Source organism: Falco biarmicus, chromosome 5, assembly GCF_023638135.1.
Source record: "Falco biarmicus isolate bFalBia1 chromosome 5, bFalBia1.pri, whole genome shotgun sequence".
NCBI lineage: Eukaryota > Metazoa > Chordata > Aves > Falconiformes > Falconidae > Falco > Falco biarmicus.
In genome coordinates this window covers 76,615,726-76,643,640 of record NC_079292.1, presented here as the reverse complement: position 1 = coordinate 76,643,640, position 27,915 = coordinate 76,615,726, and the positions used below count along the sequence as shown (strand labels likewise).

The window sequence follows — 27,915 nt, the reverse complement described above, 5'->3', positions numbered from 1 at the left end:
CCAAAAGTTATTAAAAAAAAAAAGCTTTAATTTAAAAAATGTCTGTTTGACACCATACACAGTACCAGTTTTCCCTCTGCACACACACCTTGAAGAGAGCATTTCCCATGGCTGCGGCCAGCAGTTAGCCCCTGTTATGCCCTGCACCCCACCGGTAACCCATTTCAGAGGCTATGGCTGGGGCCTTCCCAAAAAGCTCCTTCATCACAAAACACTGGGAAACTCAAAAATCTTGTGGCCAGCACTGTGCTACGAATGCCGAGACTTTATTAAAGCTTAAGGGCAGGAGAACAAAGCGCAGGCAGACCGCACACCTGCCCAGCAGACTTAGAGCCCCCTCAGACCCCTCTCCTCAGGGCTGACTGGAAGGCAGCGGCAGCCTCCCCGCGGCGCCCCGCTACCGACCGCCCTCTCCTCAACGCCCGCCCCTCAGAGCGGCGAGGCCCCGCCCCTGGCAGCGCCCTGCCACGCGCGCGCAGCTCCCGCCCTCAGGGGCCGCTCCCGCCCGCTGCGTTCCGGTCGGCGCCGGGGCGCGCGGCGGCGGTGCCCGGCCATGTCGGCGGACGGCGAGCTGGAGCTGTCGGACTTCGTGGCCCTGCATGGGGCCGCGCTCCGCGCTTCAAGGGTCCCGGCGCGCTACTGGGAGAGCCTGTGCCGCAAGCTGCGTGGCGAGGTGGGTGGCCGTGGGCCGTTGCGGGGCGGAACGGAACGGTGGTGAGGGAAGCCCCTGTGGCGGGAAGCGCCGCGCGGTGTTTCCCTCCAGAGGAGCTCCCCTCAGTGAGGGGACTCTTCTCCCTTCCCCAGCTGGGTGGGAAGCAACCGTCCGACCCCCCGCGATGGTGAGGGGGGCGTGGGGAGCGGGCCCCCTTTCCCAGCCGGGGTGAAGAAGGGAGCCAAGAGGTTGCTTAGCAGGGGAGGGTGAGGAAAGCTTCGTGCTGTTTGTCTCGCCAAAGCACTGTAAAAGCGATTAGGTGTATTGTGCGTGTTTGATTTCATCTTATTGTTGTCAGCCTAAAGCTTGAAAGCGTTTGGAAGTCCTGGTAACTGGAGAGCTGGTACTGGAGAGAGGTGATGAATATGCCCTAAAGCCTTCAGCTCTTTTTGCTAAAAAGGAATTTAGAGAAGCAACAATAGTAACGCTAAAGTCAGGGCCCTGTTATATGTTAATGCGTTATGATTTGGGTTGGCTTTTACCTCTTTTTTTGTTTGGGTTTTTTTTCTGTCTTCTTCCTAGTTCTCTTCACTTCCACAGTGTTCTACATGTTCTCAGTCATGTATAACTGTGGCAGTCAGCTTCTCTTGCATATGCCCGAGTTACCTGTAGCTATTTGCTGGAAGTGTTTTTGGCTGGTTGGTTGTTCATTTATTCCTGATGCAATTAAAAGCTGTTCAGCTCTTTCAGAGAATTGGGTGGTGGTAGAAGAATGTCTGGCAATGTTTAAAGCAATAACAATGCAAGGACCACTTTACAAAGCATCTCAGAGTGGTGTTGCTGTGTGACTTTTGATCAGGCTGAATTTTGGGCAAGTTGTAAACCTTTGTAAAATCACCATTTATAAATGCAATGACATAAATTTGGTATCATTGCCCTTTGTGAGCCTTCTTGAGTTCCTCTGTTGTTCCTGCCCAGGCAGATGCAGACTATCCTTTTGCAGGGCCTAGGTGTGTTTCAGCTGAAGCTGACAGCAGGAGTCTCTGGACCTGGACCTGAACTGAAGGGAGTGTAGGAGCAAAGGCACACTCCAGGATGGAGAATCCCTTTTTGCTCATGTTTTTAGTAACCATTCACTTGCTTTCTGGAGCTTTGTGATGAGAAAGGGAAGAGAAGTGGAGAAAAGGCATCATTGTGGACAGAGAGCTTGTAAAGGCACAAGCTGAATTTAGATAATTTTTGTTGTTGTTTTGCCTATACACAGCCAGCCTCGGTGGTAAGGAAAGCTGTCTTGGATTTGCTGCAATAAAGGAACAAGGAACTGAGGTAGGAAAGAGACGTGACCCGAAATTAGTTGTCTGGAGACTTGAGAGTGCTCCAGGGAGTCTGAAGGAATCACCCTGGAGAAGGAAATATGAATGAGGTGAACTTTGAGTCCTGAGGAGAGAAGGAGATCTGATGGGAACATGTAGGTATGGGGTCAGAAGGGAACTTAGTGATGGGGTGCTAGAGTGCATGATGAGCAGTGGAGAAACAAGTGAGATGGGATGAGAAGTTTGAACGGGAAGGATAGGACAGTCAGGAAGGAGAGGGGGCTGTAGTTTAACACCCATGTACAAGTAAACTAGTATCTAATTACTGAAGTGCTGCTTTTCCCCACCTCGGCTTTGAAGTTGGGACAGGAGGGAAGCTTAGCAAGTCATGATATAATCTGAGTGTTTATAGCATATACAGTCAGGAAGGGTCTGAATATGTTCCTGCTGCTTTCTAACTGTTGTGTGTCTGGTACTGCTAACAAGAGGAATAGGTGTGTATTACAGAGAAAATAAATCTACATTAACTCAAACATATGCCCAGTCATAAACTTCCTGTTATACCTCTCTCAACAAGCATACGTGCAAGTGACTTGGAGCAGGAAATACATACTGCTCTGCCTAAATAGGAAGGTATGAGAAGGATGTACTGGAACAGGATGAAATGTAAAGCTGGTAAGGAAACCCAAAGTTGCAAGCTGTTGTATTGCCATATTGCCAGTATTATGAAGCTGGAGGTAGCTGGCAAACTTCGGAATTGTGCTGTGATGTGACGTGGGCTTAAGAGTTGTGTCCTGTGGCTGAAATTCTTGCATGTTACCAATTTTTTGGGGTGTGTGTGAAATTTAGAGGTAAGACAATAGAGTGAGTGTAGACCCATGGTCCTCATCTTTTTACAGAGGCTAAGGTGGCAAAAGGTAGGATGAAGAAAGCATATGCCCTAACTAAGGTGGCAGGCTGCTCCTTCTGTTTGTTTCATTTTGCTTGTAGTGGTGGCTTAGTGTTCTCTTTTGTACTGTTTCAGTGTGTGGGGAGAGATAATAATTTCAGTGTGCTTAGGCAGATAAATTAGGCTGCTGATGGTGCTTGTCTGTACTGTTGCAGCTTCTGGGTTTTATCCAGAAGTGCAAAAGGATATGAAGACGAGGATGTCCAGGGAAAATTGCTGTGAGAAGTGCCGTGGACTAGGATGAGTCCTTGAGAAGGTAGAGACAGAGCTGCAGTACCTTACTTAGAACTGGACCATGTGGAGGAGCAGCAGTAAAGAAAACAAAGAAGGTGAAGGGAAAGTATGAAAATGTTTTGGGAGTCTAGGTAGTAAAGATTAACTGGAGGAGGGGGTATCAGTGCAACATGGAGCACAGGATGAGTTTCCTTGTTTCATGTGTGAAAGTAGGAAGGATTTTTCATTTGTTCTAACCTGTTACAAAGATTAAAACTCTCTAGTGTAGAACTTGGAAAGTTGGCATCCATAATACAGATAAAGATCTCTTACATCAATACTTCTAGAATCCAGCCCAGGCAGCTTTTTGCCAACACACACACATGCTTAAGACGAGTGAATGCATCCTCCCTCCTATGTGTAGGCTAGAGCCTATGAGATAAGTGGAGGTTTGGGCTTTTTTTTCATTTACTTTGAGATCTGCTGGAGCAGGTTTCCTTCTGAGACCATTATGTAACCATGAATTACATTGGATGGCTTGTTCAAAACATGATATATCTGCTAGATCAATAAACTTGCTTTTATTTATTTATTTTTGCATTTAGCATTCACGGTCTGCTGGGAGGTAAACTTCTCTGTTTCTGGCAGAAACTTAAAAAACAAAACATATGCATGTGTAATAATTTACTGTAAACCCTAAAATGTTTCTTATGTTACTGGAGAAGCCATGTGTAGTCTGGTTATAAGCCTGGGAAATACAGTGCTACATGTATTTTTTTTTTCCTATTTCAGCCATATGCTAAGTTAAGTGGCAGCTTCTGTGTATTGTAGCAAGATTTTTTGTGGCCCTGTGATATCACTGGCAAAGGACTGCTTAAAGTTTAATCTCAGTTAGAAATAGAGGCTTTAAATGAATTACTAGAAGGAATGCAGCATGTTCAATACTACTAGACACTATTTTTCAGAGCAGAGGAGGGCAGCCTGTTGCTTAGAGGGTACCTGTGGCCTTCAGAGCAGTTTGCAATGTGCCTAAAAGAAAATTGCTGAAGGTGCTTGTGCATGTTAGTTGTCATGACATGTGCCTGCTTTGTTATCATGTTCTCTGGTTCATTAGGCTTGTTAGGTTGGAACTGCACCTGAATATGAAGAGGGAGTGATTTTGCCCAAGCATGTTTTGCCTGCAAATATTTTTGCCGCCAAATATGTTGCTACCCCTTTTGCTGTCTTCTAGAGATTATTACAATGGTGGAGCACCTTATGCAGGTTTGCCCTGTTCTACTTCAACCAGAGAGTTATACTTTCTGAATTGCTGATGTGATCTTACCCAGCTGTTTTTTGCTCAAGTAGCTTAAGATCCCTTTAATGGAGTTGCTGCATTAGTAGGTTTACAGTTTGACAGATCCTCGTGAAGAGAGGTGGGAAGAGAGGACAACAGTGTCAGCCACCCACTCAACAAGCTGTATGTTCATACTGCTGGCGAGGCACTTCTGCCAAATCAATCAGTTCACCACTGAATGGTTTGTGTTATCAATTATGAATTTAAAAAACAACAAAAACATCACAAAAAGCCACAGATTAAGGTGGTCTTGAGCTGCTGTACCAAGAAGTGTAAGTTGTTTCAGATGAGGAATACATCTAATTCACTATTTCAAGGTTATAAATTCTTTAGGAGAGAGTTTTCATTAAGCATAACTATGCTGGAAAGGTATTAAAAGTGGATATCTTTTGCTAGATACAACTGCTGCAATCTTATACAGCTGATCCTATTGGAGGGAGAGACCAAAACTTTGGCTTGGGGAATTTGGAGCCCCTTCATTTTTAAGTCTTTGGTTGATATTTAATAAAACATAAAGCCAACAGCTTCCCACAGTGGTAGAACTTGATATTAACATTCATCATGGATGTTTGGTAAATGGGTGGAGCCTGTGGCAAGTGAAGGCTAATCTCCAAGTCAGCAGCTGGCTCACCTCATAGCCCTGCTCTTACAAACTCCTTAAGACAAAATGTCAAGTGTAGAAAGTATACATAGTGTCATACTGTTGGAAGTGTCAAGTGGACTCCAGTGAATTGTACTTGCAGTTTTAATTTTCTGATGACTGCAAGTCACTTAGCTGTGTTATCCTCTGCTGGCTAATGAGCTTGACGAGGACAGCTCTGATCCAACAGCAGGAACAGCAAAGCATCACTGCAGGGAGGAGTGGAGTGCGTGTTCCTTGGTATACTTTTTGCCTGCTGTGGCCTGGGATTAGCATTTGTGCAGTGAGCCAGATCAGGGAGCTGATCCAGCTGGGAGCTAACCAGGTGAAAATAAATTGTGATCACCACTGACAACCACGCAAGGAAGAACTCTTTTACCTGGAATCTGCCTGCAGTTACATGAATGACTTATGAATTTTACAGGCAACCGAGCAGAGGCTTAAAGAAACTTTAGTGGCTGCTGCAACAGCAAGAGGTTGTGATATTGCTTGTTACTGAGTAATGTTATCCTCTTCTAGCAGCACTGGAAAACTAGAAAGAAATTAGAATTACTGACTATTTTAATGCCTGCTAAAGTGGAGGATGTTAAGTCAGTTTCTGATTATTTTTTTAAGTAGGTGTATTTTTAATCTCCAGTGAGGTTTTTTGTGAGGTAATTTTCTTTACCCTGAGAAAAATATATATGTGGAGTTAGCCAACATATTGTTGGCATCTTCTTTTTCCACCCCCAGTCCAAAAGAAAATACCTCGTCTTTTTTTCCCTGGAGGGAATTTTAGGCATTTTTCCACTTAGATCTGATCTATGATACCATGCTGTGGTTTAAATTAAGATCTGAAGTAGGTGTTGTTTCCCCACTGCTTTCCTCCCTTGCTAGGTGTCTGTGGGCAGCTGTCTGCTTTGTCTAGGTGGCCTTGCTTTACAAAGGTGGAGTTGATTTCCTCACCCTTCTGTTGGGGCTTAGCAGAAATAATCATTCTGAAGGAACACCCACTTGAACAAATAAGAGCTTATTGCTGCCACCGGGATTTTACAGCTAATAAGTTGTCAATGACTAGAAGTAATGACTTCTAATAATGTGGTTTCAGAGGTTAGGTATCCCTGCACTTGGCATATTAAACCAGTAGCTAGAGGTCACCGTTCTAGGTCTTCCTCCCCTCCTGTTACTTTCTAGTGAGACTAGATTGAGGCAAATGGTTTGTCTGTGCCTTCCTGGTTCATTATCTAGTGTGTGAGTGACTTAGCAAAATAAATCCCTCTGAAAGGATTTAAGAAGTCTTCTGAGGCCTTACACATTTTTTTCTTCCTGAAAGCATATGTTTACTTTGAATTAACACAAGTTATCAGCAGTGTCTTGGTTCTGCAAAAGATGTGCAAGGCCAACATTTGGCAAGATTTTGGGCAGAAGGAAAACTTGTGTAGTGACCTACATAATTTGTGTAGGTTCTAGATGAGAAGGTGTTATGTCCGGAGGAAGCAAAGATGTAAACAAACCCCTTTCAGCACATTCATTAGTAGAGGTAAAGTGTATAGACCTTAACTTTCAGCAAAGCAAAGATGTAAACAAACCCCTTTCAGCACATTCATTAGTAGAGGTAAAGTGTATAGACCTTAACTTTCAGCAGTATAAGGAATCTCCCAGCTCATGCAGAGGTGAGTGAGCATGGGCAGTTCCTTTTATAGGGAAAGAAGAGTAGGGGGAACATGCTGAGATTTCTTAACTACTTCAGAACTTGGTTGGTAAAAGCTCTTTTTCCTCAGGCACCTTAATGTACTTTGGTTGTGGAGCCTGAGTAACACCTGGTTTTGCAGGTCTGAAATTGTTGATTTTAGCAAAGCTGAGCAAAGGTATTCTATTTTCAGCTTCTAAAATTCTTTGAGGATTTAAACTAATCCACAATCATCACTAGACCTACTGGTACCAAAGAAACCAACAAAACTTTTTGCCAATATTAACTGAAGAAACTTCCCAAACAACAACTCTATTAAAATGTGAAAGAATAAATACTGTTGTTCACTTATCTCTCAAGTTAAAAATGCCAATTTTTAGCAGATTGCAGGCCAAAATTGTCTACAAGTGCCTTTTAAGTGTTGCATTATGTGTATCAGGGTACTGCCTCAACCAGCTGCTTGATATTTTGTACACTTTCCATCTCAGGTATTTGATGCTGGTGACTACTTCGGAATAATGCAAGTAGAAGAGGCAGATGAGGAGGAAGAAGGTGATGAAGAAATGGAAGAAGAACTAAAAAAGAAACCAAATCCTGGAAATGAGCCTTGTTTCAAAGTTATCGTAACAAATGAGAATGGGCTTCAGGCCTCTAATCCCAATAGGTGAGTAGTGATTTCAGAACTAGTGTTTAGTGTTCAGTGTTTGAGTAGTCTTAGTCCCTAAAATGATATAGACAGTTTGGTTTAAAACATGTTTTATCCTGCTCAGAAATCCTCTTTTCTTACTGTAATATATAGCTGCCTATTTGAGAAAAGTTGCGTGCTATGTTGTTTCTTTTTAAATCATGAAGATGCCTAGAAATTGGTTTTAGTAAGCTAAGAGAGAGAATAGAGAAAAGGCAACCTTGAAATTAATTCTGCAGAAATAAAACCTTGTATCTGTAAGCCCATGTGCCCTGGGAAAAAAACCCTGAAGAAACAGTTGTGACCTTCACAAATCTCAGGCTAAGGAGGTACTAAGCAGCTTCAAAGTAATGATACATGGACTACCAAATTTCCTCCAGTTGACTAAAATATAGTTTGAGTGTGATTGCATGCTATGCATGCATAATTGAATATATCAAGTTATTGTTGCCTTTCTTCAGGATCAGCTTATTTATTGTGAATATGAGGCTAGTGTGCAGCTATAAAACTAGAAAAGAGTTGCGTAAGAAACTACTTGATGTTACAACACAGCTTTGTGTTCTTATTGATTTCAAACATAGAACAGGCTATTATTTGTCATACGTTAATAGATAGCAGTGAGATTATGTCATTTTTGCTGGAGATCTAAGGACAGTTCTGCTGAGTTCTATAAAACTTCTTTTGCCAGAACTTTCATAGTTCTTAGGGAAACATACAAAGTCTAAAAATCTGAATTTAGCCCCGATGAGTAAAAAACAGCATAGAGCATAGGTATCTGCCTTTACGTGCCTGCTTTAACCTAAGTCATTGCCTTTCTAAGTCTGAGAATACACTTAAATTATAAAGTTCAAAACAGCTCCTATGATAATCTTGGGCTTCATTGCAGTGTTCAGATGCTTGTGAATTAGAAGCTGTATGCAAACATGCCTGTTCGCAAACATTTCCAAAGAGCTTGGCCTTAGCATTCTCTGGAGTTTTTAATTTTAGGATTACATGAGGTTTCTTCTGTATGTGGAATATGAGATACAATAATTGTTCAAGGATACTTGCTGTACATGACAGCTTTCTGAAATATGGGTGGTGGGGTGGTTTTGTTGTAGGAGGGTTCATTGTGTTTTTTGCTTGGTTGATTTTTGTTTTGTTTTGTAGCAAATAGAATTCAGATTTTTCTCTAACTTAGTTCACTAAGAGGATATAACCAAAATGTAGAGAACCCTTCTGGCTGAATGATTTTTTTGTAAAAATCGTACACCCTAAACAGGGGTTAAACTTGTCAAGGGAAGCTGTGCCAGTTGTTTGTGATTTTGTTTTGTGCTACAATGGTAATTCTTCTAAAACAATGCATTTTTTTCTACAAAGATAGGGGGGATACCCCAAAAAACCCAAGGAGGAACAATAAAAAGAATTAAAACGTAATCCTTCTTGTAATAGCAAATACAGGCTTTTGATCAGACCTCTGCACCTAGTTTTACAGATGATGGTAAATGTAACAGAGCTCATGGCTAACAAGGCCCTCAAATACTTTGGCAAAATAATGTATTGTTTTCCCTCTTCAGGCAAGAATATCAGCTTGATGCAGTGGACTTGATCAAAAGGGAAGAAACTTGTGTTCCCACCCTTTAAAGGGAACTATATTTACAAACTTGGGTGCCTTGTTCTGTGTTTGCTCCTCATGTTCAGGGAAATACTAAGTCAGGGGTCCTCAAACTACGGCCCACGGCCCCCCAGGGTCCTCAATCCGGCCCCTGGTATTTACAGACACACACACCCCCGCTGCCGGGGGTTGCGGGGGGGAAACCAAGCAGCCACAGATGACTGCCTGCCACTTCATCCGCGCGCTGGCCCCCTGTTTAAAAAGTTTGAGGACCCCTGTACTAAGTAATGTGAAATAAATGTTCCAGAACAAAACCGAAGTGCGAGTTACTGCTGGGAAGTTGTTCCAAACCTGTGATGTTGCAGTGTGTGCTCTGGGAGTGATTTTGAGAGTAAGAGAAGACCTAGTTATCAAACAATCTGCAAGGAAATAATAGCTCTTATTCACAGAACGTTTGGCTACATACATGGAAAAAAACCCAAACAAACAAACCCAATGGTTATAATGTTACCACAATTCTCTTTAAGCATTTTCCTCATTGACCACGCCTGGACATACAGAGTTGAACATGCCCGCCAGCAGCTGCTTCACGTACCGGGCTTACTGCACAGAATGACAAATCTCATGGGAATCGACTTTCATGGAGAAATCCCAGATGAGGGAAGCATTGAGCAAGTGTTGCAGGAAATGTGGAAATATAATCAGACCTACCAGCTTTCTCAAGGGGTAAGTCTCTAAAGCCTGATTAGGATGCTAAAAAGTTCTGAGAATCCTGAGTGAAGATGTTCCAGTATATGGCTAATAACAAAGATATATTTTCAGTTAAAAAAAGGTCCTTTACATCCTTTATTTCAGAATAAACATCTGCTTGGAAGGAGAGCAGATGCCATGTAGGGCTAAAATGCATGGTAGCTTGCTACCAGCTTTCTGATGAGAACTTTGAGGTTCTTACAGAGAAAGGAAGAGTATCTGCTGCTAAAGAAGGGGGCTAGAAGGGCAAGATCTGCTTGTATGTTAAATGGATTTTTTCTCCTCAAACTTTCTCATAGTGAAGGCAAGAACCTCTTGTGAATCAATTGTCTCACATAAAAATGTCTCAGGTGTGCTTGCAGTTTTTCTCAAGCACTTGTATAGAGTGCTTTACATACCAGGGATATACCTACACTGTCAAATAACTTCCTGGTCTGTATTTGACAACTGGTTGTCTGTACTGTGTAAATGTTAGTTCACCCTCAGGTGAGAACCAACTAGCTTCAAGATGGAGCCTAAGTGTTTCTAGGCATAGATTACTCCAAGGGCTGCTACTTTTAAGTAGTGTCGATAAGAGACCGTACCAGGCTTGGTCCCACTGCCCTGCTTAGTCCTTCAGCACTGTACTGGCATGTCTTGAGCCTTCAAACACCCTCAAGTGCATACATGCCATTTCTGAGGGAATACAACCCTCAGGGTTCAGTTAAAAACCCTTTTGTAGGGTCTGAAATGTAGCTCCTAGGCTACTGTGAGACTTGTGGATTAAAGAGAACAGTGAATTTGTTGGGCTAAGCCCTGTACAGAACAGGCAGGGCTGACCCTGGGCAGTGTGAGCATGACCAGTCTGAACCGATTAGCTCAGGAACTCGAGGTTGTTCTCTGGAGTGGTTGTCTTTATCAATTAAGATATCAGCTTTGCTCACAGTAGTATCAGGCCTGAAAAAATCCCTGAGAAAAGGATTTGTTATGACTGTTTTGTTTTTCTGTAAATAAAAGGAATATCTGCATATTTTCTCTCAGTCTTTCAATCCTGTGTCTTTGTTCCCCATCTTGTTTTCATGAATGGCTTGTGAGTCAGGTGGAATTATCTGTGTTACCACTTAAAAAGTGATTTCCTAGAAGACAATTAATTCAGCCTGTAGTTGAACTTGTCTTATATTTCTGGCACTGGGCTGCTTGAATATCTTAAGTTTAATCTCTGTGCTCCATTTCTGCTTCTGTAAAAAGGCAACAATAGTGCTACCAACCAATTTAAAGTTTATTCATTCATCCAGGATTTTATCATGACAAGTGTTGCAGGAAGGGATGTTTTGATGATGTAACACTTACAGCCAGCTGTTGTTGCAGGAGGGAGTTCTGCTCTCCTTCCCTTGTAAGCTGTAAACTTGAAACTCCTTTTAGCAAAGTGATTCTGATAGAAACTGAAGGAAAGTTAATCCTACCAGACAGCCTTCTGCTGGTTTGGCGCCCTGAACCTAGCTAGTTTGGTGTAGGGGAAGCTGGTCTTCTAGGCAGTAGCATAAGAAAGATGATGGGACTGTGCAGTTGACATAGCAACAGGCTGTTCCCAGCAGTGGCTGGATGCTAGGCTGGCTTAGCCTCAGAGTTGCAGGGGTGAGAGTGTTACTGTCTGCCTAGCACCTGCTCACAATCTTGGCTAGAGTAGGAAACAGAGAAATCGTGCAGTGGGCGCTGCCAGCACCTTCTGTCTTGCGGTGCTTTTCTAGCAATTGCTATGTGCAGGATGTCTCGCTCTTCTTAATCGCGCAGACTGCAGAGGAGAAGGTTCCTGTCTGGTACATTATGGATGAATTTGGATCACGCATTCAGCATTCAGATCAGCCTAGTTTTGCAACAGCACCTCTGTTCTACCTGCCACAGCAAATGGCTTACACTGTTCTCTGGCCTTTGAGAGACCTTGAAACTGGTGGTAAGTGTGCCAAGTATTTTTAATTTGTTTTCTTATGCTTGCAATAAAAGACAGGGCATATTCTTACAAGTCATTGAGCACTTTGCAGTAAAACAAATATTTCAAGACCAAAATGATTGCATATTTGTAATGCTATCAAATGTAAAAGATCTCTGCTGGATATTTCCATAATTTATGTGACATAGAGGCCTTTATCAGTCAAAAAATATTGTTAATGTTTTATTGACAGAGATCTTATATCTTGAATCACTGTCTCGGAGAGCAGAAAATTTCCTTCAAAGTCTGTTTGCAGCTTTGAGTCAGAAATTAAAGTACTGGCAGTTGGGAAATGCCAGGCCAAAGATTTATTCCTGTCATCTTGGTTGGGGGCCCCCATCATGTGGATGAGAAATGGCTTCAGACTAATTTTTGCATCCTAAATAATACCCTTCTTAATGTAGTTTTTAAATTTAATTTTACATTTAAATAATGAACACTATAGTATTAACTTTTCAACTTTTATTTGTGTGATATGCCATGAGGAAGATTTGCAGTGGAGAATGAAGGGCAATTCCTAAAGGTTCTCTTTGTTTTGCTGCAGATGAAGTGACTCGTGATTATGCTCATGGGGAAACAGATCGCTTGATCAGGAAGTGTGTCTTGTTACCGTGGGTACCTGCTGAAGTGCTGGATGTCAACTGTTTTACACCAGAGCCATCAGATGAGCATTACCAGGTATAATTTTAACAAGTTAATCTCATATTTTATCTCTTTTAAGAGGAGGCAGTATCTAAAAAAAACATTGCGGGAGTTCTGACTTTGCTTTTTAGGCTTAAAGATTGATTTAGAGTACAGATATTAAATAAAGAAAAATTTTTGAAGAAAGCATGGTGAGACAAGAAATGTCCTACATACAATGTTTAACTGTTTAAAAACTGAAGCGTGAGTTCTAATGTGTTACTGCAGTAATTTTTACAAGCATGCTACAAGGTACTTCTTATAAGGTACCCATCTTCCAGTTAGATATTTGATACATGTCTAATAGGCTTACCAATCTGATGTATTATTGTAGCACTTCTGGTCAGTCTTGAATTACAGAAAGATTTATTTTATTATTTTAGGAGTGGCTGTATTTTTCAGCCTGTTACTCATTTCATGTCATGGATTAGAACCATTGCATATTGGAGCAGAGACATCTTTAATTTGATGGCACTGTTACAAAGTGCTCATCTGTTTTGCTCTCCTTTCTACTAATGCTTGTGGTATTTTAAGGATGTGAAATTACCGTTGTTTGAAATCCTCTTTTCATGAACTAAGTCTTCATGAGATTCCTTTTTAAGAAAAACGAAGAAACCTGATGCCTATGAGGATGATGACTGGCCACTAACTGTTCAAAGTGCGGCTTCTAAAGAAAAATTTATACCCCATCTACCTGTTTCTTATGATAGAGGATAGGCAAAAGATGCTGGATCCAGCTTGTTAACAGTATCTAGTCAGAAATGAAGTTAACCTGCTTCTGCCAAATGAGAGTACACTCAAAATAGCTAAGCTGTTTTGTAACTGAAGTCAGATTGCCTGGTTGGGATTTTGTGGTTTTGGAAGAGAGGCGTACTTTGCATTCACAGATGAGGAACAACAGTGTACCCATAGTTCCACGTCATACAGGTGTTCTCTTGGCAAAAGTGCCTGGGTCTCAGATAAGGCAATTTTTTGCATGTGTTCTCTGGTTTGGGATGGTCAGGTCAAGTTTAAAGAGCTGTGTTTGGCAAATGAGCAAACAGCATACTCCTTTACTGCCGCACCTTAAAAACATCTTCTCAAATTATCCTTTTTTACCTTTATTGTGTGTCTGCCACTCGGCTATTGAGAAGACATGACAGGAAGACAGTGATGCTAGAACCAACCAACAGACCTTTCTTTTACTTCAGAATGTCTAGCTGTAGATTAAAGTCTTAACTGGTGACAGACCCGTGAAAAATAGCTTAGGGCCTTGCAGATCCTTGAACACCAGAAGTGAGATGGCTATAAAGAGATATCATGTTGCTGATGCCAATTGCCGTTTTCACATAAGCAGAGCTACCTGTGCAAAAAAGTACAGACAACTTCAGAGGTCTGTTCACAGCATTAATATGTGAGCCAGCAGTTAAGCTGGGAAATTCAATTGTGTGAAAATGTTTCTAAATGTTTATGCAAGTCATACAGTTTCAAAATTGCTTGCTGCTATTGCTGTACGATTTCTGCTTTACTACTGTGTGAAAATAATCACTTCTTAAATGGGCTGTGTTGTTTGTTTTTACTGTAGCTAAGGATGTTGTATTTCTTATTCTAATTTTCCTTTAAATAAACCTGAAGGCTTCAGTGTTCTATTTAAAAGAATCAGAGTTGTTACAGCAACATTGTGGCTCAACACTTACCTGCTCTTTGCTCTGTTACCTAATTCTAGTCTTCAACGCAGACCACAGAGGCTGTAACTGAAATGGTACATGCGTAATGGTTGGGCAGTGGTTGCAGAAACCAGTGTCAGGGGAGGTGGCCTTTAATGAAATGTCTGGGATGGAAGAAGCATCTGTTGAGGGGGCTAGAGTAGTTGCTGTTCTGCAACAGCTCCCTGCACTTGAGTCGCTGAAAAGACAGTAGTGAATCCTCTGGTATGTTCTGAGAACTGTAGGCTTCTCTTAAGAGTACAGGCTCTCTTCCTATTGTCAGGTGATTGTGGAATTATTTTGTATTTGTACTGTCCAGTCTGTTTTAGAAAGTGATGTCTGAGATCTTTGATTATGGTTTTGTTTATGCTTTCCAGTTATGTATGATTGTATTCCCTATAACAGCCTTAAAGGTAAAGAGGTATGTCCATGGCTGCACGGACACTTTACCACTGCTGCTTATGAGGACAGCCTCCAGCAGCTGGAACTCAGGGTGCTCTTGCAAAACAGCAACTACATCAGTTTCTCAAGATGTACTCCTCCCATCCTAGAGTTTCTGTGAGCTACTTCCTGTGACAGGGTATCAGCAATGATCCCAATATGCATTTCCTTTTATCAGTCAGAGGTGTTGTAAAAGATGGAGTGTGATTTTTCAAGAATGTTTACTACTGAAGACTGCAAAAAGCCTTTTGTTCATTTTTGCAGGAGCAGAATTAGGTTCCAGCCTCCTATAATTATTATTTTTTTTAGTTATTTGTAATAAAACACTATGGCTAAATGGTCAGTTTTCTGTTTTTTGGGGGAAGATAGTAACTTCATCTTTCACTGCATATGATCATCTATAACTTGATACTTTGTTTAATGCTTAGGAGAAACAGGAGTTTCTCAGGGTGTGTTGATAAGCCCTGGTCTTCTTGTTCCTTTTTTACTAATGGCCTCTTACCTCTGATTCCCTTCTGCCTCTGCTCGTCCTGATTGGTTTTTTCTGAGCAGCATATTACACAGCACTATATTTATTAGAATGTATTTGGTGGAATTCGCCTGCGCTGAAGGCAATGGATCAATAAGATGTTCAGTTGGACTGTCATTTTTACTGTGACTACAAATGCACCTTTATATATGTATTTAAATACTTACGTAGAGAAAGGAATTGTAGAAAACCACCTGTAAAGGTTTACAATTCAAGAAAATTTCAATAGGCTATTGCTAATAAAACACTTGGATGAACATCGAATCATACAGAATGTTTTACCTGTAGCTTATTCTTAAAGCTTATGTTGGTTTTCAGTCACTTCTTTTAGTAACCTGATTGTGCACACTTCAAAATTCAGCTTGGTCTAAGCTGCTGTTCATATCTGCTGAATATTGTGGACATTGACCTGAGGCTGCTAATTTATTCTGCCTAGTATTAACTTTCTGTGTGTTTTTCTGTTTTGTTTTGGTTTTTAGGCTATTTTAGCAGAAAACAAGGAAAAACTACCTATAGCAATAAACCCACCAGTTTTTGACAAAGGCAAAGTTTTCAAGTACGTATCTGCAAACACAATGCTTTCTTACCAATATTAAATATAATAATTGGAGTGTGCTGAGGCTGAACAGCTTTTTCCAGCTTTGAACAACAGGCAAGCTGAAGGTGTGTTTATACGTAGCGACTTGCTTAAGATGCTGACTTACTAGTTGTTCTTGTTGGATTCTTCAGAGTAAATGGATTGTCACTTACAGAATGTCTAAAAATATACATTAGATCATTGGTTTTTTTAAGTAAGTGCCACCTTCTGGGTGAAAGGAAAGTTACAACATTATGCAACTCTTAACCATGGAATATAGCTAAAGTATGTAAGAAAGACTAAAGACTTCTCTTCTACATTATAGCATGCATGTCCATAGGGGTACATGTGCTTCTCTGAGCTGTGTGAATATAACAGACTATTCCCCTTCAGTTGAGATTGCCACACAGGAATCTTGTCAAAACCTGGGATGTTTTAAACTGGGTACGTGCCTTACAACAAAGATGGGAGTGTATGGTGTGAAAGTATTTCAGAAGAAAGCTGGAAGAATGTTGCAAAGCTAAAGGATTTTTGTGAGCAAAAGCAGTTGCACTGCATGGCTAGACTGCCTTATTACTAGTTTTATTCCAGAAAAGCATAGCATTACATAGCATGTGCTGCGAGTTGCACTCCAGGGTGTTTGTAGTCTGACACTGGAATCCCAAGCTCTTGCTTGCAACATTTTGCTTAAGGGTTGAGGTTTGACTAAAACATGTTTGGTAGGTATACTCACACCCCAGCTTCTTGTGTTGAGGGGATTTGTTATTCTTTTGATGAACTTTACTTGAGAAGAATTACTGAAAATCAAAGTCACTTTGATTTGAGAGACATTTGTTAACTTGTTCAGTGATAGTCTTATATTTCATTGAGTTGTTTAAATCTCTGGTTACTAGACTGAGAATAAGCAAAAGCTTACTCATCTAGTGTACTTGCCTCTATTTCAGATAAGGGAGGCAAAGGTAGCTCTGTTCTCATAGAGATGAAAAGAAACTGAGGATCTTGGGAAATGTTGACTTATTTTTCACTGCTACCTCTTTATTTCGCATCTCGTATTTCAGGTGAATGGCGTTCGCATCAGGGAAGGAATGGGGGAGACATGCCAAATCCTTCCTGTTCTCCTTCTAAGGAATGTCATCAACACTTTGTCCATGTACTCCTAAAGGTTCTCTTCTTTATCCAGTTTCTGTCTGGAGTGGAGAAAGGAGAGCAACTTGGCCTCCACAGGAGGCCAGAAGGTCCTCCTTGCATTCTAAATTTTATCTGCTAAAGTTCCTCCAGGAGCAGGGTAGCATCTCAGAGTCCAGATGACCTAGTGGGAGCTACAGTCTTCCAGTGCTCTTGGCCCCTTTCAAAGCTTGAATGGTTTTAAGGCTGCCACCATGGATGGACAGATGGGAATGTGTGAAGCTGGGTAGATGTGTGTGGCTTGTTAATGTGCAAGCTCTGCCTTGTGTATTGCCGCTGTGTAGGGGATTTGGAAGATGTTAAATGCATGCAGTTATGAAGTTTAGAACCTGGGACAAGTTCTTAGTCATCTTGTTTCCAAGTAAAGCTAAGACAGAGAATGGGAAAATGAAATAAATGTTTAACCTGAATCCTGAAAAGCAAGGGAGCAAGTAACATGTAGTTTAATATAGCAAAATTACAGGTTCAAGTAGATCTTGTAGCATTAATAGTAACTGCTGCCCTAGGGAGATTGTTCTATCCAGCTGTGCTGATTGCTGGCTTGAAAAAAAGGTGGATTAAAAGAACTAAATGTTTCAAAGACAAAATTCATATGGAAAGTCCTTCCAGTTTGTGTTGGGCTTGATCATCACTTTTGATCTTCTCTTTTTTGATTCTCTTCAGCTACATCAGTAATTTTGTAGAGATGCCTGGAGAGCTGTGACAAGATGACAACTCTTTGTTTTGATCAGAGCTTGTCAGCTCTGTGCTTTGGGAGTTGATTCTCATAACTGCTTCTTAGCTTTAAATGCTTTATATAAATTAAGTAACATTTAACATGTTTTATCTTATTTGCACAATTCCACCAAATAATAACTTCTTTAATCCCAGACTTTGTAGCATCTCTACCAGGACTTCTGTATGACAAGGAGGGAAAAAAATCATTCAGGAGTTATGGTCAGCTGGCTTCATTAGTTCACCGTGTCATTCATATCGGAGTGAAAGGTCCAAAATAGGTCTGCTAATACCACAGTACTGCAGTGTAGAGGTTCTGTCATCTGTCAAACCCAGAATGGGACTTGGCGCATTTTTTTTATCTGTCTGTATTTTTATGTCTATATGTGGATGTTTGTTATCGGAGCAGACATTGTAATGTGTACCAACTTAGTTAACTAAAAACAAGGGAGTACCAGAGAAGACCTGTTAGTTAGGTTTGGATCCAGCTACACAGGACTAGTGTCTTTGCGGGATGATAACTTATGTTTTAGGGTCTGTTTGTAAGGGGCTGATCATGAGCAACTTAAATTCTAGTATTTCTTACGTTGCATGTGTTCTTGCATGCATATTTGTGTGGGGATGTTGGATGCTTCAAGACTTCCTTTTATCTTTCCCTTTTATCTTCAGGTCACTGCTTTGATTCACTTTTGCTCCAGCAAGGACTAAAAGTTGCTCCACACCAGTGGATATTTAGGTAGCTTGTATATGAAATGGGTTTGATGGAACCTTGTACTGGATCCAGTACATCAAATTTGGTATTGTGCTTTCCCCTAGTGTGCAGACTTAGAAGAAGAAGCCAAGTATTGTAGAAATGCTAGTGGGGCTGTATAAAGATACTAACTTTGCTCTGTTGCAACAGTGGGGAAATATTGGTGACTTGAACAGGGGTGCCAGGCTGACTCTCTTCATCTACAATGAAATGAAGTCAACTCTCTTAATCTTGGGCTCCAGCATAAACAGTATAACCATTGTAGTATGTCACACATTGAGCTATGCAAAACATCTTACGTACATTTCTTTTTAAATAATGTATTTCCCCCTGTGACTGGGCTGGTTTTACAGTTCATTTCAGAGAAGTCTGTCTCAGGGGAATGTATCTTCCAATTGGTTAGTAGCAGAGGAGGAGAGGAAACTTACACAGTTGATAAGAATAGGTCAGGAGAGGAGGAAGAATGTAGTGGTTTCTCATGGGAAAAACGAGCAGTTGCTTAGTCTGTTCAATGTTCCCTTATTATGAGAACTATTTCCTATGTCAGTCTGTCTTCTTGAGTCATCATGCTGAATTCTGAATGACCTCACTTTAACTGTAAAAACACCAAAATGATGTATATTGCTATCTGCTTATTTTAGCATGTCAGATAGTGAAGTTGGGTTTATTTGAAGGAGGTATTTAGTAAGATATGCAACATCTTGCCTTATTCTTAGTTATGTTTTGTAATGCGTATCAGGTTTGGGTTGCGTTTTGATGTGTTTTTTTAATGGGGCTGGGAGAGGATTTATATTAAACTTCAGTTGTGTGTACTTCCTGCGCATACTTCCATATGTTTTGATTATTTAGAAATTTCTGTGTGTGAAGTTCTGAACAAATGAAAATAGTTTTCTGAGGCTGCTAGATTAAACTGTCAAGTTTTCCTATTAATTCTCGTTGATGACAGCAGTTTGATTTTTAGAGCTCTTCCTGCAATGAAGGCATTTATAAGGTCTCTCTCATGCAGGGGCTTTTCATGTAGAATAGTGATTTCATGTTGGTGCTTCTCTGTCAGGGACTTAGTCGTTGTCTTCTGAATTACCATTTTTGTGAAGTTGTAGGAGCTAAAGTATCTTTGAGATATCTGCCTCAAAGTACAGGGGTTTTTAATCTGTCCCACTTCAATTTAAAGTGTTTGTATAGATTGAGATTGTCACAGAAAGTGTGTATTGGTAAAGCATAATTCTTGTAGAAAGCTAAGCTTAAAACTTTTCTCTGTTCCAACACAAGTTAATCAGTTTCAGAAACCAAACTGACATTTTTCTTCATATGCCTTTTTTTCTAGAGTTTTCACAGACATTCAGCAAGTCCTCAACAACCTGACACATCCCCGGTTTGTATTCACAGACAACGAGGGAGAAGCAGACATCCTCTACAACTTCTCACACTTCAAAGATTATAGGTTGCAATTGTTCCTCTGATAATACCATTTAGGTTTTTGCTATAAAAGCTGTGCTCCCAAAGGCCTCCCAAGCTTCCTTCTTCACCCAACAACTTCTCTGTTTTGTAGAAAGCTAAGTGAGGAAAGGCCTGAGGTAATGCTGAACCAGTTCCCGTGTGAGAACCTCCTGACTGTCAAAGACTGCCTGGCATCCATTTCTAGACGAGCTGGAGGACCAGACGGGCCAAGATGGTTGCCTCGTACTTTTAACCTTCAAACAGAATTGCCTCAGTTCATCAGCTACTTTCAGCAACGTGACAGAAGGTAGCTTGTGTATCCCCTTCTGTGCTTTTTGTGCTTTCTTGATCCCACTTCCTTCAAATAGCAGTAAGCCTACATTTTGGGCTTAGCAGCTGTATACTGCCATCAGTTTGCTCTTCCTGCATTTATGTTCAAGTGAATTTTACCTGGAAACTGTGAGCTTAAGCAATGCATTTTGAAACGCAGAAACTTCACCATGATTTGAATACAGATTTGTGTTGCTTTTTGTCTAGTCAAGATGTTACGTCTTGTATTTAACAAATATTCAAAGGATCGAAATGTGTTTACAACAAATGTAGGGTTTTTTTCTCCAGGGGACCAGTAGCCGTTGTTCTTGCTCTTAAGCCAGAGTGGAAAATGTTTATAGGGTTGTGTACTGGGTACTTGGGTTCCATAAGGCTGTGAAAGTAAAACAGCTTTAGTGTTAGCCTAAAGCAGTTGTGGAGCTTTAGGGTTTTAAATAGCATGCTCTTTCTGCTGCTGCAGCTGCCTTGGAGTGGATGAAAACTAAGATTTTCTTTTAGTAAGAGAGAGAAAGAGATCATTAGGTACTGCTAATGGAATAAGCTCTTATGCCTACCATGGAGTGTTCTGGTTGAAAGATTGCTGCTTTGGTAATGCTTGCTTATGGTGCCACCTGCCAGGTGTTTAATTTGGCCGTTCTTTGCTCTAAGTATTCTGTTATTGACTGGCTTGACCAGGAGAGAGTATTCCTTACATGTATCCCTAGTGTATGATGTTTTGATTCCTTTTTAATTTCAAGGATTGACAGTGATTGCAATGTGTATATAGGGAATGGGAAGGAGGGGATAGGAATTTTCAAATTAACAAACAAAACAGACCTCTGAAGTTAACACCACTAACTTCAGCTCAGTTTATGCTATTTATCATGAAGCTCAAGAAATTTCTTAGGATGCTTTAATAGATTGAGGAAAGGATGACATCAGGTGTTACCCTGCCCTTACTCAGAAAGACACATTGAAAGACCAGCATGTTGCCTGTTTTCTTCAAGGATATTTCAAAGAATTTTCCCCTTGAGGTACCTAGCTACTAGAGGGTGAGAAAGTGGTGGTGTGCTTTTTTCTTGCGATTTGAACTGTTGAAATATTACGTGATTTCTTCCCAAAGAGCTGAGTTATGGTGTCATTTAATGTGAATGATTTGGAGATGTAATTAGGGAATCAACTTGGAAAACTGCAGATTGCACTGTGACCTGTGCGTGTTCATGGTGATGCTGTGCTGTTGATGGGGAGTTTTTCCCCTTTTGAAGGAGGGGGATGCAGAAGAAGGAAATAAACAGTGAAAGCATGCTGGGCCTGAACTGAAAAGATCATTGAAAGCTACCAGTGCCTTTTCTCTCCGTTATGCCTAAGGCCTGTTGCTCCCAGTTGTCAGTTAAAACTCCTTAGTTCTTGCACCGTAGCCCATGGCTTTATAAAGTATTTATTCAGGGGAGTACCTAAATCAGTTCAAGTGAATGTTCAGACAGATGAATGAGGTGGATACTTACAGGTTTTGGCTCTTCTCTCTCTCCCTCCCTCCCTCTCTCTCTTCCCCCAGAGGAGAAGACAATCACTGGATATGCAAACCATGGAACTTGGCCAGGAGCCTGGATACCCACATCACCAACAGTCTTAACAATATCATCAGGCATAGGGAAAGCAGCCCAAAGGTTAGAGTGCATGGTTTTGAATGTGATTTAAAGGCAACAGCTGAAAAAAATGCTTCATAGGAGGAGTCTAAAAATGCAAAGAAGGAAATTTATCTTCCACAAAATTCATATGCTGGCCATAAGCACACTGTTTCAGTCAATTCAGAATTGATTCAGATTCAAATTGGTCAGCTTCATTTGTTGCAGTGATGACCTTGGAGCCTGCTGTTTTCTTGTTTAAAAAATAAAACTTGCCCTGACAGTAATGAATACTCCAGTGTGGTGATGCTGTAACGCTAATCCTCAGACTGGCAGATGAACACACATTAGGTATAGTTAGTGTTGTTCATAAATTCTGGTATATTATTGCTTCTGTCCTGTGGTGGTTCATTATTGCTGATCCACAGCTCTACTCAGTGGCACAAAGTACCGCCTTTGCCAACAACGGGTGAATCGTGGAGCTTTTTATAGGGAGCGATACACAGTCATACCTCACAGTGTCACTTTAGCTTTATTTCTCTTGGTTTGCGGACTGTGTGTATTTTCTGGAATGCAGAAATGCACAAAGAATTGCTTCACATTTCTAGTTTAAAACAAGCTCACCAAAACAGAAATAAAATTCTGTGATTTTTTTTTTTTTGTACAATTAAGCACATTTTGGCTTCCCACTTTACCCCACCCTGATGTCAAAGAGTTTGATAAAAGGTACCTATTTGCGTAACAACATTGTGCATTGGTACACATTTCTAAAAGAAATCCTGAAGTGCATATAAGGACACCTTAAATCATTGAGATCCAGTGACACTTTGTTTTCATTTCAGTTTAATTATATTTACTGTGTTTTTGTTTTGTTGTAGGTAGTGTGCAAATATATTGAGAACCCAGTTTTGTTTCACCGAGAAGATGTGGGGATGGTTAAATTTGATATCCGTTATGTTGTATTGCTGCGGTCTGTGAAACCACTCAAACTGTATATCTATGATGTATTCTGGCTGCGCTTTTCAAATCGGTAATTATGTTCCCCTCACTAATGTAGAGGGGCTTAGAATTAAAACTGATACTTTGGAAACCAAGGCATTGTTTTATTCCTTTAGGGCATTTTCACTTGACGATTTGGATGACTATGAGAAGCATTTCACAGTCATGAATTACGCTCCCGGTATCACATTAAAACAGGTAAGCAAACAGTCCAAAACACTCCCTTGCCTTTCTACTGTTAGAAAATCTTCTAGTGCCTCCTTTGTGACTGTTGCCAAATAACCTGTTCCACTTAAACGAGCAGTCAGGGTGTTGAAAGTACCCAAAGTCCTAAGCAAATATTTTCCTCTTCCCCCCCCCACACACACCAGTCATCAGTGATTATATAAGGTAATACAAACCTACATCCTGAATATAACCCAAATTGATAGAGAGCAGTAAAAGAATTATTAAAATGGGAATTAAACATTGTCAAAGGCTTTAGTGTGATCTTCTATAACGAGGAATACTGTAACAAGGAAGATATTCAGGAGCTGTCTAATTCCCTAGTTCTCTACCTGGATTTGCATGAATGGCAAGAAATACTTGATACTCTATTTTCTTGTCATGTTTGCTCAGTCATTCCCAACCAAAATGGTCTTTGATGTTGCTAAACTGTTTTAGGTACACTGTGAAGAATTTATTCCTCTGTTTGAAAAACAGTATCCTGAATATCCTTGGACAACAGTACAAGTAAGTCAGTTCATCTTTCTTGTGTAAATGTTCATGGATCTGTTTTTTTACTCAACAAACAAGCTTTTCCAGAAGTGTTGGGTGGTTTGGGTTTTTCTCATGAGACATACTTCATGTGTATCAGTTCCACAAATGATATCAGATGTTAACCTTTACTTTAGAAGCATTGCTTAACTTAGCATAATTGCCCCCCAAAACACTTTGTTGTTAGCATTTGAGAATTTTATTTCATGATTACACTATGAGAATTCTTTATATTGGACTTACTAATAAAGCCAGTCCTGACTACCATCAGGATCCTGCGATCAGGATCTTTTTTGCTTGCAAATTCTTTTTTGCAGGTTGCCAACAATCTAAGTGCATGGTTGTGAAGATTTAGTACTTCATGCAAAAGGCAGGGAAGTCCAGAATATAAAGCGTGCTGATCACTACAGATGTTGCTCACTGTTGTCTCTGAGATACTAAGTTAGAACCCCTGTTAATTAAATTAATTCTTGCCTTTGAGACTGCACTGCAGAATTTCCAGCTGCTGGCACAACTTCTCTGTGTTAGTAAGCTGGCTAGAGCCCTGTGCCCTGGTCATCACATTAATGGCTTTTTCACAAGAAAACAGATGGTTCCCTAATAATAGGGCATCTTTTATCTGGGACGAGGAAGCTCTAAGTACTGTAGTTCCATAAAATATGCAGGAAGGCAGATGAGTGCCTTCTCATTGATCTTTGTCTGTAATTCATGCTTGAAAGAAGAAGCTGAATGTGAAGGGATGGTTCAGAAACATGCACAAAACTGAGTGGTTTGGTTGCATAATTGCATATTTATCAGGAGCTAAAAGATGCAGAATAAACAGTAGCTGAGCATTTATATGAGCATATGCTTTCGAAAATTAATAAATTGCCCAGCTGTGGGCTGACTTCCATAAATTAATTTACATCAGTTTTAAGTAGACCCTCATACCCAATCAATGATGCTCAGGTATGACAGGTTTTGCAGCATTATGTTTAAAATAGTCTGGAAGAGACTACAAGGAAGAGAGATGTCAGATACATACTGTAGGTTACCTAAAGTGGTACTGTGTGCAGAATAGGAAGTACTACACCATCTTTTTATTTTAGAAGGAATGGTTCACTGTAGTATAACTCAGTGCAAAAATTCGCACCTGTATGTTCTTTCTGTTTTATTTCACTTTCACGTTGGGTATCTGACTGTTGCTCAAAATACCAATGTAGTATGTTAAAATCTCAATGTCCCCATGACCATTTTTACAGGGGTGTAAGTAGGTAGAAGATTTTTCATTGCAGAACAAAACAAAACTAATACAATTTAATAGGCAGGAAAAAGGTAGAACTTCACAGCTGTACTGCTGGTCTTCACAGCACTCTCCTGGGCTTTCTTCTTCCCCTCCTCTACACATAAGTGCAGTACTGTACATAATGCCTGAGAAAGAGGGTTAATGCTAATATTAAATTCCCTGTTTTCAGGATTTCTGTGATACTGACTTGCTCCCCAGAAAAGGCCATGGATATTATTTCCAGGTGCTCAGCACTTTCTCTGTATTGTCTTTAGGTCTAAATGCCATTTTGAAGCTAATACTGTGCACAATTATAATTTGTTGGCTAGGGTAACTTACGCAAACTCTTTAAAAAGCTGTGTGAATGAAGTGATTAAAAATGTTTGTTGCTTCTATTTATGAGTTATTGGAACCTCACTTCTCATTCGGATACCTTTTTCTGTTATTAGGCAAATATTTTTAAGGCATTTGCTGAACTGTTCCAAGTTGCTTCAGCTAAACCTGCACCTCTTGGCATCTGTGATTATCCATCGTCAAGAGCAATATATGCTGTTGACTTGATGCTTAAATGGGACACCAGCAGAGATGGTGAGAAGCTCGTTTCTTGGAATATTGAATTCTTTATATTTGTGGACCCTTTCAGAAATTTATTTCTTCTGTCTGAACTCTTACTGTTTTTTCAAGCAATGTAAATTGTGTGTTCTGTGCCTCCTACTGACATCAAAGTATATCTGTAGTTGCAGATCTGCGGGGTTAGCATCCACCATGCTGGTTAACAGGAGTGATGGGGGAGCTGTTAACTGTACTTGGCTGAGTCCTTGCTTCCCTTGTGCCCCTGCTACTGCTGTTCTCTGGGGTTTTTTTTAAACAAAAAAGCACCAAACAAACCACCACATATACACACACACACACACACACACACACACAAAAAAAAAAGAAACCAACCTCAACTGTACAGCAGTGTAGTTACTCTGACAGCAGCGAGTTTTCTTTCCTATTTGTGGTGAGAGAATGTCTGAAATACCTGTCTCTATGAAAACCTTAGTGACATCTTACTATCTGTGGCTTCCAGGCGTGGACCCGGTGTCTTCAATGCACAGTTACTTATTAAAGCATGGAAGGGACCACCTTCACCATTTCAGTGCTGTTGATGTCCTCGGGACCATCACACAGTTGTTGCCAGGTCCCTGCAAGACCATGTATCTGAAGCTGCTTCATGTTAGTGCTACAGCATGGCTGCCTGGACCTTTCTTCCAGCCAGTTGTGGAGGACTGGTAGCAAAATTCACTAAATAGGGTGAATTCTTTTATTACCTCACCAGGAGGCTCAACAATGTCCTTGTACAAAAGTGTACAAGACACGCGTCTTTTGTAGGTAGAAAAGCAGCAGAGGTGCCAACACAGAAAGGAGTGCCAGGGGAGTATTAAACAGAACAGTGTGTACTTTTTTCTTTGACGTTGCCCCTGGGATACAGGAAAAATTAATTGCTTATGCCCAGGTTTGTCAGAAGAGTAATTAGGTGTTGTATGTTGGGTGGGTGCCCCTAGCCCACTGCTGCAGTAGTTGATTCTGTAAATATTGAATCACTTTCATGGAGGGAGATGCTTGAGAAACAGGAGGTAGAGAATTGAGTCTTTGCTGTTCCAATCAGGTGGAGCAGGGGATTGAATCTGGGTCTGCTATGTCCAAGTCAAATGCTCTTTCACCTGTCCCAGAGCTGACTGAATAGGAAAGGCAAAGCAACTCGCTATTATTACTACCTTGAGGAAAACTATTGTAGTAAAAGGACCAAGCTCCCATTACAGCCCTGGCTGAACACAAGCTGCGCACATCCCTAGCCTTTTGAAGATGGGGATGTAGGTGCCAAGGTCACAGATGTGATGCTGTAGGCAGCCTATGGATAAATAGGTTAGTTGTATCTGAGCAGAGCATAGTATGATTTACCTATGCATCAGAAGCTTGTACCCTCACTTACAATCTCAACACCAGACAGAAATAAAATACTTTGTTTTTTCTTTGCATAGCATGTATTTGTTTCTGAACTGTACTGATGAAGTTTTGAGAGAAAATGAAACTCCCTTACTTCAGGAGTGAGATGAAGTGGCAGGTGGGAGTGGCTGGAGTGTGAAAGAACAGGACTGCTAGCACTGGGAAACTGGGAAGGTAGAAGTCTTTAAGAAAGGAAGGTTTGTACTGAAACATGAAAAGGGAAGCAGTTTTCTGAAAGATGTTTCAAACTGTCAAGCAAGACAGCTGTATCAAGGAGATCATCCTATTAAATTGCTGCAAATTCTCATTCTAAATAAAGCATTGGATTAGCACAATAATAGCAGAAACTGTTGGATAATTGTCCTTTGGATAATGATGGTAGAACAGACTTTCATCCCTCCAAAGGAACCCAAACACACTGAAATAAAAACACCCTACCGGCTTGCCAGCTTGGGTCATAAAAGATGGCTTTTTCCAGTAGTTTTCTATAATCTCTGGCTTGAAGACAGGTCCTGATTCACGTTCTCTACAGAGCTTGTGTTGAGGCAATGTTTGTGTTCCCCTTTGCAGGGAAAAGAATTATGCAGCCTCAGATCCTGGAAGTGAACTTTAATCCTGACTGTGATAGAGCCTGCAAGTACCACCCTACCTTTTTTAATGATGTCTTCAGCACCCTATTTCTGGATGAAACAGAGAGCTGCCATGTGACGTGCATTGTCTAGCCACAGAAGGCTTGACTATTAATTTCCTTCCTAGATATGCTTAACAGCAAGATTTATATTTCAGTTCTATGAGCTGCTGATGCAACAATTTTCCTACACTGGTAACCCAGGAAGAAAAAAAAAAATGTCAGAAGAATATGCATATACCATATACTGTATTGATGATTGTTTTGTCTACATTTTCCTTGTCTTGCTTAGCTCTATAAATCATGAGTTTGTGTTGACCAAATGTCTTGTTTATCGAATATGGGAGACCTCAAAACAGGACAGTAACTGGAGCAATTGACTTGTTTTTCAGGTAGCCTGATTGCTTGCTTGCTGGGAAACATTGCACAAGTTCCCTGTGTCAGCATTAAAACTATAATTTACTGAATCATGTTGGAGTTTGTACGTCTGTTTTGTCTGTCCCTCCTATGCAAAGATCTAAACTGGGAAACTAATACGGTATTTCAGTGCAATGAACTACTAGAGTAATGAGATTCAA

At 40.7% G+C, this 27,915-nt stretch overlaps 1 protein-coding gene across 2 annotated transcripts; it reads left to right on the top strand.

Annotated features, from left to right (window-relative positions):
- Positions 1-477: 477 nt before the first annotated feature.
- On the top strand, positions 478-27,804 carry TTLL12 (tubulin tyrosine ligase like 12). 2 transcript variants are annotated; one of them, XM_056340243.1, is made up of 15 exons: positions 545-673; positions 1,917-1,978; positions 7,261-7,436; positions 9,579-9,777; positions 11,572-11,731; positions 12,312-12,445; positions 15,583-15,659; positions 19,655-19,771; positions 19,880-20,074; positions 21,632-21,743; positions 22,580-22,731; positions 22,817-22,898; positions 23,364-23,432; positions 25,170-25,308; positions 27,280-27,804. In XM_056340243.1, the coding sequence occupies exons 3-15, from the start codon at positions 7,291-7,293 to the stop codon at positions 27,429-27,431; spliced, it is 1,734 nt and encodes a 577-aa protein (XP_056196218.1). In that variant the 5' UTR covers positions 545-673; positions 1,917-1,978; positions 7,261-7,290; the 3' UTR covers positions 27,432-27,804. The 2 variants fall into 2 exon arrangements, with proteins under 2 accessions (XP_056196217.1, XP_056196218.1); XM_056340242.1 differs by lacking the exon at positions 1,917-1,978 and having other exon boundaries at positions 478-673.
- Positions 27,805-27,915: the final 111 nt, after the last annotated feature.

What these genes read in the sequence shown, in the direction of transcription:
- TTLL12 (XM_056340242.1), top strand. Translation starts at nt 554, where the DNA reads ATGTCGGCGGACGGCGAGCTGGAGCTGTCGGACTTCGTGGCCCTGCAT. An exon ending in CCTACCAGCTTTCTCAAGGG is followed by an intron (nt 9,778 to 11,571) that starts GTAAGTCTCTAA and finishes TTAATCGCGCAG; the next exon opens with ACTGCAGAGGAGAAGGTTCC. An exon ending in GACAAAGGCAAAGTTTTCAA is followed by an intron (nt 15,660 to 19,654) that starts GTACGTATCTGC and finishes CTTTTTTTCTAG; the next exon opens with AGTTTTCACAGACATTCAGC.